The 10,702-nt window shown below is 38.9% G+C and overlaps 1 protein-coding gene across 1 annotated transcript; it reads right to left on the bottom strand.

Annotated features, from left to right (window-relative positions):
- Positions 1–1,136: 1,136 nt before the first annotated feature.
- LOC148021329 (cypmaclein-like) lies at positions 1,137–6,183 on the bottom strand. Its single transcript, XM_087699205.1, has 3 exons — positions 5,898–6,183; positions 4,700–4,763; positions 1,137–4,556 (listed from the first exon to the last, which is right to left on the bottom strand). Exons 1-3 carry the CDS (start codon positions 5,994–5,996, stop codon positions 4,372–4,374), a joined length of 348 nt encoding a protein of 115 aa, XP_087555331.1. The 5' UTR covers positions 5,997–6,183; the 3' UTR covers positions 1,137–4,371.
- Positions 6,184–10,702: the final 4,519 nt, after the last annotated feature.

The following is a 10,702-nucleotide window of genomic DNA, read 5'->3' on the forward strand; positions in this document are numbered from 1 at the left end:
GCTTAAGGACAAGCGCATTGAGCTTATCAAGATTCATATTGATTATAACCTTGTAAATTTTCTTACAAAGAGTTTACCTTTCAAGCAATTTACACACTATAGAGTGCTAATGGGCATGCAATAATATCTTCAATTTCCTCATACTCTCATAAAGGCACATTAGCTTGTAAATGGGAGATTGTTGGGATAAGAGCCAATGGCCAATAGTAGCTAGGGGAGTACCCCTTGTATATGTACAAACTGCACAGTCATATATAAGTGAAGATAACAAAGAATAAGGGCACTATTTATTTTGTACCCACACAACTCTTGTATTTTTCTCACTTTTATTGCACTCCATAACTTTCTATCTCGAATCCCACCATTGCTTTCCTCTCAACTCCAAGCTCACTTAGAGTCCAACCCATCTCCTAAGCTAACGACAAGTTATATGCATGAAAAAAAAACACCAACTCTTCCTTCCCCTACAACCTTCAATCCAATCCTCCTATCCTTTGATGATAGTCAACCATTGGAGATTATTTGTGAAGGGTACCAACAGTGTCATAATCTTTAGAGCCTTTCCACCCACCACCACTCCAACCACCAATTACAAAGCACCAAGCAACATTTATCATCAACAACTAGGAATCCTCCAAGGATAATACTTTGGTATCCCTAGCATCCACATCTTCCATGCAAGCTAGAGCAATGCCACCTACAATAGTGAGTGCCAAGAGATTGGCACTCGTCTTGGAGGAGGTAGTGTTTATTGTAAATACCAACAAGAGTGGCAAGAGCACATTGTATCAACATTAAATTAGAATATTATACTTTTCAATTATGCTACAATAATTTAGGTGCCAATACTACTAGCAAGGTTCAATGATGCAATTTTATTATTAATTTATAATGTTTATCTGAGAGTCACACACACTCCTATGCAAAGTGTATTAGTATTGATAGACTCCTAAGGATTAAACAAATTGATCTATTTAATTTTAATGATAAGATGTCTCCTAGACGTAAGGGAAAATATGGAAATAAAGGACGACTAGTCATGAGGCCATAAAATACTTTGCATCACCCAATAGGGGTGGAAACCCTAAGTATGAAAGAGAGAAAAAAGAATAGATCAAGCTATTCATGTGGGTGTATTCTTTGAGAGAGTAAAGGAGAGTGAGGGAGGGGGAGAGGGGGAGGGAGTGAGGTACTTTGTTTATGAAACTATGTATTAGTTTCCTTATAATACTATAGAAAGAAAATTATAATGCATAATAATAATATCACATAAGGTAAAACCACTTGGAAGGAAGTTTTAAGACTATAATAGATTTAGTAAAACTTTTTCCAATCCATAACACATAAAAACTTAAGGATTCACCTAGCAAGCCTTTCATGTTTGTCAAATAGATAAGACATAACCATTGGCTTGGAACCACAAACTATCACTCTCATGGCCACCTAACGACTTTCCAACAGGCCTTTGATAATTGCCAATGTTTCAAGGAGACCCAAATTTTCCTTACCTTGATTCCCAACAAGCATTCTTCCATACAATTCTATCAAGAAAGCCAACATTGCAAATCCACCTCATCACCTTATTCCAAACTTGTATATTCCAAACTTGTATAGCAAGTTTACAAGACTAAACAAAGTGTCATACAACTTTTAAAGCATGCCTACTAAAAGGGTCATGAAGCAACACCTCTTTCCATCTAGAGAGACAATCTCAAGTCAAAAGTTTGAGCATAAGAACACAATTTAGCAATTGACTCTACTAAAAGGGAGTGCAAACCCTTGCTCGCAATTAACTCTACTAAAAGGCCCTATAACTTGCAACAACCTTGTTACATTTATCTAAACCAACATTCATATCAAAGTAGACCAAAAGGCCCTACAATTTATGATACCCAAGGAACCATCAATCCTCTTAATCATTTTAATCCTAGCAAAAGGAACCTCTCGACAACAATGAAATTAATCTAAGATTTTAAAGTCTTCCTAAACAAAGTAGGCCATGTTTCTCTAAGTGGTGCCAATCTTAACCAATCTACTTCACCATCAAAAGATGAAATTTTTCTTAGGCCTTTTCAAATTGTGGCAACTAAAAATTCTAGGTATTTTGCCATACATGGATTCATTTCCTTACTAGTCTTTTAGCCATCCTTAGATCATGCCTTATCAGTTGCAAGAGAAGTTAAGTCCTCAAAAGCAAGATCATTTAGCCATACCAAACTCTAGAGAGAATTAACCTCTTTGTCAAAAGCCCGCATCTATACCACGCTCTTCAAAAGGATTAAACATTGGCCTCGAACACTTCTATATCCTTACAAGGGAATTTCCATGGCATTGCAAGAAATCTACCAAGCCATTTAACATTCTCCCACCTTCCAAAAGCATGGGAAGCTAAAACCACATTCACATAATGAAACTACCCAAGGTTGGCTACCATAGTCCAACTCTTTGAGCCACTTCATCCAAATTGTAGAGCTTTAGAGTGTCAATCAACAACTATTAACCTACTATTATAGATTTATCCATAGTTAATTGTTCCCAGCTTACTAAATCCCAAGAGCTATGGTCACCATAAGATCGAAAGAAATATCAATATTTCTTGCATCAAAACACCATAAGATCAAAAGAGATCGTGAATTTCAACCCATGCAATCATTGAAGAAGGAAATTTAAAGGCATTGTAAGCTGTCAATGATTGAACATATGCTTCATAATGACAACTTTTTCACCAAGTAACTCAATCCTATTTTCCTACTTTTTGTTTCAATTTTTCCTTGCATTAGAATTGTTGCCTCATAATGACCCCCAAGCCAATAGGGCAACTAATTATACCAAACCCGATCTCTCTCAACCAAAATTTGTTCAAGGCCTCCCATATATCCTCATGAAAATGAAGCTTGAGAGCTTCAATTTTCTCAACTAATCATCAAGCCAAAGCCTTAGTAAAATATTTGTAAGTCTTAATTTGCCATGGTTTACTCCTCTTCCAAAATGTTTACACTATCATCCACAAACATTTGGGAACTAAACACAACCATACGATAGAGCTATGCTCTTTAAAATACCAACAATCATCGCCATATCCAAGTTTTTAAACAAGGGGATTTGAAATGATGACAAATAACAAGGAAACTACACATCCCTACCTCACAAATTTAGATTAAGCAATAAGTAGACATCAATATACACTGAGGTAAAAGCATTGGTACAGAAGAGCATCAACCAAACAATGTGAAATATCTCCAAATCCCAAACAATTGAATAGCATGAGAATAAAATCCATTTTCACTCTGTTACAGGTTGTCTAGATAAAGACAATTTTTTAGTTTTGTACTGCAAATATCTTTTGGACTGCAAATATCTTTTGGACTATTCCATTGGGCTTCATCCCAATCTCTTGACAGAGGGATCAAGCCCTATGGAACTGCTTAGCTGTAGGTTCTGGAATAACGTCCTTCCATTACCCAGACACACCCACTCTGCTGACTCCACTACTGCTCATTGTTACATGCACATAAGTATTGTTGCATGTTGCATATTGATGTTGTAAAACTATTTGACCCATAAACTAGTTGACTCACCTAGTTTCTCTCATGTTTCATTGCCTAAAACTTCTACAAGATTATTAACAGGCATTGATGAAAGGTATACTCAAAAGGAAGAGTAACTTTTAAGTTAGCTGATCCAAGAAACCAGCTTTTAAGAACAAAGAGGCTTTTGATGTGGTAGGAGCAATCGTAAGATGCCTTAGAGGCATCTCTAAATTTTGAACCTTTACTGATTGATCTACTAAGAGAGAGAGAGAGAGAGAGAGAGAGAGAGAGAGATGACAAACAAGGGAAGAGTGGCCCGCTACAAACCCCTTATCAAGTTGATACAGACTTTACGAGAGGATAAACATTGTAGTTACAAGAGCAGAACTTTACCCTTTGTTAGAACAAACACAAATGCCATCACTAGGCTCAAAGTTATTGAAATCTAGAATGGACCAGAGACCCAAGTGACATTCAAGCAAGCATGTGATTCCAATACTGAGCTACCCGCAGCAATTACAACTTACTGTTTGCCCATTGTCTGACATGGTAAGAAGTGAGGACTTGTGAACCATGGAGCAACTTGACTCCAAAAAATTGTGCTTCATATAGCAAGAAATTTATGTTATTCATAGATTTCATGTCACTAGTGACAGCAAAAATACTTCAATTTACCTGGAATACATGCCACAGCCATTTTGACAATGCAGGCTTCAAGGACACTCTGTTTGATATTAGAACCAGCAACACCCTAGGGATAATTAACGGCACTAAAGCCTGCAAAATTCATCGAATAGAATCAACTCCACTTGCTCAATAAAATCCTCCAACTGTGCAGGGTTCAAGGACACTTCAGTTCTTGATCATGTGTGGTCTGATTAGTGTAGCAAACTCCACAAACTTGCTGGTTGCCTGAAGTCCCTGGGGGAACACAACCACACCTGTGGCAGCATACCTCACAGGCTCTATGGCACCTATTCGGCCGCCCAGATTTGCTGCATCTGAATTGGCAAGCTAAGGTGCAATCTACATAAAGTGTCAAATTAGTTACACTCATAAACAGCCCATCAGTAGTCAGAAAACACTAAGCTCCAACAACACACTCTAAACAGTAGAATAGACCTCGAAACTTGATCAGGGGAATCAAGAAAACACAGATTGAATCTTACTCAGAGGGCCAGCAGGAGCAGGAGCAGGCACAGGTGCAGAAGTTGTCTTTTGAGCATCCAAGGGCTACAAATGCAGAAGCGGGCAGCCATATATTAGTATCATCAAAAAAAGAGGAACACCACACCCTGCTTGTAGACTTGTAACTGGGTTTTAGGTTTAGACTGTTAAAAGCTTCAGACAGATGCTGCATATTCAGGAAAAGGCAGTCAGTTTTTAGTTACACGCAAAAGAGAAGCAACACCAAGGAATTGCAGAATCAAATGGGCATTGTCTCTACATGTTAAGGTTTAAACCCTTCAAATTATCAAGACAGGTTAGATGCACGAACACTCAATGCAAAGGGATGAGCATGGCCAATACGAAGCATCGAGACTTAAGCTACTGAGGACTGAGACGTTTGGATGTAATATCGGCCTCTGTTTACAAGGATCTATGCTGATAAAATGGGCAGAATGTACCCTTGTAATAGAACCACATGGCATGGCCAAAATGAAGCACCTATAAAAAGATCTATGCTGATAAACGGACAGAATGAACCCTTGCCATAGAACCGCATGCCGTGGCCAATATGAAGCACTAACATTTGAAATTACTGAGGACTATGATATCTGGATATAATAATGTTGTCCTCTGTTTAGAAGGCATCAATGCTGATAAAAGGGGCGGAATAAACCCTTAGTAGTAGAATATCACACCCTTGCTACCGTGCATACCTTTTATTCCATCCGCGCATCAGGGCTTAAAACCCATATAGTTTAAGGCAACACACAAAACTGGGCTCTAAAGGGATTAACTTCTTTTTTGATAGAAGGGATAGCATGATATTAATGCTTGTAGATGAAGGAGCAACCATCAATCACAGCTGTGGCTGCAGACAAATTCATAAGAGTTTTTCAGACAAGTCCCCACTATAATTTCCACATAGTAAGTTACAATAACGGGATGGTGGCCGCCAGCCCCACATCCCCAACTGCACCTGGCTATGACTGCAGTGCCTCCTGAGCTTCTGCTCAGAATATTGAACACTAGTACAAAACAGGGGAAACGACCTCGTTTTCTCAAATGGGAAAATATCAACATCTTGTGAAAGCTAACAGGGATTATAATTGACGTCATTCAGGGGACAAAAACACACGCAGCTGTGTGTTATGCAGCCTTATCGGATGACACACACAGTGTAGTTGAAGCTTGTATTACCTCATTTGCAGCAAAGGGGAAGATGGCTTCAACATGCGCAATTGCGAGCAGAGCTGAGACATAAACCAGGAACCAGGTAAGAGAGGAGAGAGGGGCCATGATGGGAGCAAGCAGAGAAAGAGGACCAGAGAAGCTAACCTTCCTATCCAAGAGAAGAAGTTGATAACAGTGAAACAAGGAGATATCTACTTATGTATAGCTATGGCCAAAAAGGTCTCAGTGCACGACAGCCAGGATGCACAGAAAACATGAACAGAGAATATCATGTATGAGGAGGCAGAAAGCAGAAGAAGATGAAAAAAAGAAAGAAGAGAAGAAGAGAAGGTTAAAGCCTAGAGGGCCTTACCTCAACCCAAGACCACTGTCACACTGAGGCCGACTGTTAGGGTTGGGGGGGCGTACTGCCACACAGCTCGATTCTTGCTGTGGCGAGACAGGTTTTGAGTCAGAGCCTTTCTTCTTCATCTTCGGTATAGATAAATAGAACAGGAGGGAAGGGTAAATAATTTAAAAGAAAAGTGGGAAACAGTAGGTACGTAAGGTAATACTTACTGGGCGCCATGGCCGATGCGAGCTTTTCTCCTTTCTTTTCATCTCCCATCGTCATCATGATCGTTGCCATCATTATGGAGCCCCTTCTGCTGCCTCTTTGGCTCTGAGCGAGGGAGAATCTAAGAGAGAGAGGTAGAATGTGTGTGTGTGTTTGGGCTCTGTGGGGTGGGGGGAGGAGCTGGAGGGGTTGTAACTTCTCACTCTCTCTCTCTCGCTCGTGTCAGCCTTTCCTGTCTCTCTCTCTTGTCCCTCCTTACACAAGCATAACTACAGCAGGTGACGACTGAAGCTTCCATGCACATTCTATGAAACAGTTTCCAAATTCCAAGCACTCTAATGTTTGGCTCATAGCGATGGTTGCATGGTACTGTTCAGAAATAGGAATTTGTAAATATGTGCAAGCTGCATGACCCTGCCCTCCAGGTCTTTTTCACAAATTTACAGTGGCATCCTCTCTCACATTTAACCATCTTTACAAGGTAAAGACCAGCCAGCAGTCTTGTGGCACCCTTTTTTTGTGTGTAAACTTTTAAATTTTTTAAAAGTAAAGAGGTCATAAGGAAGTTTTGAGGTACCTCTAGCTAAGTATCTTTTAGGTACATCAAGCTATAGGAGGTTATCCTATGGCATTAATCCAAACATCAAGTTAATACCAAAGTACATCATCAAAAATGGTGTGTATTTTGTTAGGTAAATCGACGAACATGATCTAATCCATGATGAAAGATGGGGGTTAGCTCTAATCTTGATACAAGTATTTTCTTCATCATGGACTTAAAGGGCCCCCAATTTGGCAAAGTAGTGCAGTGCACTAGCCTCAAAAACTATCTTCTCCATCCACTCTCATTTTCTACTCTTTTATTTATTATATTTGCTTGGGTTTCAATAATGAGACATTCAACATCAGTTCAAAGCATCCCCTTGCCCAAACACTCCTAGATGGTCTTCCCTTTGCTCTTCCCTTTGCGCTTCTTTTCTTCAACCCACTTGATGTGTTGTTTGATGAGGTTGGCTCTTCCTCTTTTCCTTGCAATCATTAACGAGAGGCTGGGGGCTGCCACGTGGCAGCCCCCAGCCTCCCCACGATGATGGCGGGGGCGAGTGCCACGACAGCACCTGGCAGCCTCGACCTGGCCGCCTCCACGTTAGCCCTTCGACCTGCACCTCCTCGACCTGCTCAACCTGCACCCGCCTGCGGCCTCGATCATGTACCTGGGAACCTCCTTGATCTGCGCCTCAACCTGCACCTGCCTGCGGCCTCGAGCCTCGACCCTCCTCTATATAAGATCCGTCCTTACTATCGAGCGATTGCCTGACGGAGAGCATAATCAGGAGCCAGGAGGTCCATATTACTCTCTCTCTCTCTATCTGTATCAGGAGGTCCGTATTACTCTGTGTGTGTGTGTGTGTGTGTGTGTGCCGGCGTGCATGCATGTGTCTGTAATCCCATTAGATTGTGATCGTCTCATATCAATCTCCATTGAGGCACCGCGTGACCATAGCACAGTGCTATATGATGTAATGAATCCTCCAATGCTGATGCTGGCAAGGCCTACGATCGTAGTGGGAATCTCTCTTTGGAATGTAGTGGGAATCTCTCTCCAATGCTGATGCTGGCGAGGCCACCAACGGACCAGAGACGCAGGGCGAACCAAAGACGCCGACGGACCAGAGACGTAGGGCGAGCCTCTCTCTCGATGAGGCAATCGAGACTCGCTCTCTCTCTCTCTCTCTCTCTCTCTCTCTCTCTCTCTCTCTCTCTCTCTCTCTCTCTCTCTCTCTCTCTCTCTCTCTCTCTCTCTCTACACCAAGTACATAAGTACTTGGCGCAACGATCGAGAGAGATATTAATTAATTATGTTAATTAAGTTATTTAGTGAATTAGTTAATTCTATTTTATATATTTCATTAGAGTTATTTAGTGAATTAGTTAATTCTATTTAGTGAATTAGAGAGAGATTAATCATATTTAGTGAATTAGTAAATTCTATTTTATATATTTTATTTATTTATATGTATCTCTCTTAGTTAATTAGTTAATAGTTTGTTTATTTATATGTATGTCTCTTAGTTAATTAGTTAATAAGTTCATTTATTTATATATATCTCTCTTAGTTAATTAGTTAATAAGTTTTATGCACTTCCATGTAAAATGGTTATTGTAAGGGTGGGCTTGAATTTGTGGATTTGGACTAAACTTTACTTAGTAATGAACTCTCTTGAAACATGTTCCAACTTTTTGAAACAATAGATTGTCTTTGTGGATTTTCTCATGGATTAGGAGCTTGCATGGATCCAAATCCATAAGCACATCCACAAACATTAATTAAATGTACATTTGTATTTATAAAACAGAAATGGGCTAAAGAACTAAAAATAAATGCTTTAAAGAGAGATAAGGGGATAGAGATTAGGAGAGTTGTGAGAAACTCTAGAGAAGGAGAAAGATGGGGAAGACAAAGTGAATTGAGAGATATAAGATTGCATATAATTGTAAAAAGGGGGTATAAGTGTTTATATGGTGTGTGTGTGTGTGTCTCATATATTATTATTATTATTATTCTTCTTCTTCTTCTTAACATAAGATCTAGGGGGAATACATGTCTACTCTAGGGCTTCCCCCAAAGCACATTGCTACTCACCACATGGTGGTCTCTCTCTCTCTCTCTCTCTCTCTCTCTCTCTCTCTCTCTCTCTCTCTCTCTCTCTCTCTCTCTCTCTCTCTCTCTCTCTCTCTCTCTCTCTCTCTCTCTCTCTCTCTCTCTCTCAGGCAGCTCCGAGCGGTGCAAAGGGTGGCGGCAAATGCATCTTTCATAACAAACAATCAAATTCAAGGAATATATTTACATAAGAGGCAAAACATATAGGAGGCTGGTAGATTTATTCCTTTCTCAATGCTTCTATGTGATACCTTCATGTAATAAGCTACCATGAAGTGGTCTTAAATTCCTTACTAAGAAAAAAGGGAAAAGAAAACTATAATGCATGGGAAAGAAGTAAGGAAAGTAAAGTTTATTTAAGGGCAAGGGTTAGCATCTTGGGAGAGTAGCCTTAGATCTTGGTTTGAGTTTCTTAAGGGCAAGGATTAGCATCTTAGGAGAGTATCAAAATGTTCTTCTTCTAATGATATAGCATTAGCATATAAATTTTATTCAACTAATTCTATAACTCCCGTACATGCACACCGTTTCAGTTATTAATATACAAGAGTTATAGCATGGGAGTTATTAATGTACGGGGGTATATGAAACAGTGGTTCTATAGTCTATAGCACAAGAGTTATTAATGTAAGGATATCATGTGAGTGAGTGTGTTTGTGTGTGTGTGAGTGTATGTGCATGTGTGTGTGAGTGCAAGCGCATGCGTGTGTGTTGTGTGCATGCTATTGTGAAGAATGAGAGAGGGGGATGTGTGTAGGCATGTTAATAATTAATGTGCATTATTACATTGCCAATGTTTATGATGCACTTAAATATATTTGACGTTACTCTCTAACATCATTTCCATTTTTCCATGCAGTTTTTGTACTTTTGCTTTCATCATCAACTCTACTGTTTCGTCATCATCAATGCTTCTCAAGTGCATCTCTCTCTCTCTCTCTCTCTCTCTCTCTCTCTCTCTCTCTCTCTCTCTCTCTCTCTCTCTCTCTCTCTCTCTCAAAGTTATAAAAGATAAAATTTAAATATTTTAATTTATTACATGTTTAATTTTTTAATGCATGCATGTCATGTCTTTTGATATAAATGTGTGTTAATATTATTTCTTAATGTGTTTATGCGTGTTATTAATTAATGTGTTATGTGTGTCATTACATTGTTAAGGTGTATTACGTGTTTTAAGTGTGTTATTAATTATTGTGTGTTATGTGTTTTAGTATAAATGTGTGATAACGTTATTATGTTTGTGTTAATAGTATGTATTCATATGTATATATGTGCTAATAATTAATGTGTATTATGCATGTTATTAATGTATGCATGTCATGTCTTTTGATATGAAAGTGTGTTAATATTATTTCTTAATGTGTTTATGTGTGTTATTAATGAATGCGTGTTATTAAATAATGTGTATTGTGCGTGTTATTAATGTATGCATGTCATGTCTTTTGATATGAAAGTGTGCTACTATTAATGTATGCATGTCATGTCTTTTAATATGAAAGTGCATTAATATTATTTCTTAACGTGTTTATGCACGTTAATGTGTCATTACATTGTTAAGGTGTATTACGTGTTTTAAGTATTTGATTAATT

This window comes from Lygodium microphyllum, chromosome 18 (genome assembly GCF_053477565.2).
Source record: "Lygodium microphyllum isolate KBCC chromosome 18, Lygodium_microphyllum_v1.1.10, whole genome shotgun sequence".
In the NCBI taxonomy this organism is placed as follows: Eukaryota; Viridiplantae; Streptophyta; class Polypodiopsida; order Schizaeales; family Lygodiaceae; genus Lygodium; species Lygodium microphyllum.

What these genes read in the sequence shown, in the direction of transcription:
- LOC148021329 (XM_087699205.1), bottom strand. Translation starts at nt 5,996, where the DNA reads ATGGCCCCTCTCTCCTCTCTTACCTGGTTCCTGGTTTATGTCTCAGCT. An exon ending in TCCCCTTTGCTGCAAATGAG is followed by an intron (nt 4,764 to 5,897) that starts GTAATACAAGCT and finishes CTGCATTTGTAG; the next exon opens with CCCTTGGATGCTCAAAAGAC. An exon ending in TGCTCCTGCTGGCCCTCTGA is followed by an intron (nt 4,557 to 4,699) that starts GTAAGATTCAAT and finishes CACTTTATGTAG; the next exon opens with ATTGCACCTTAGCTTGCCAA.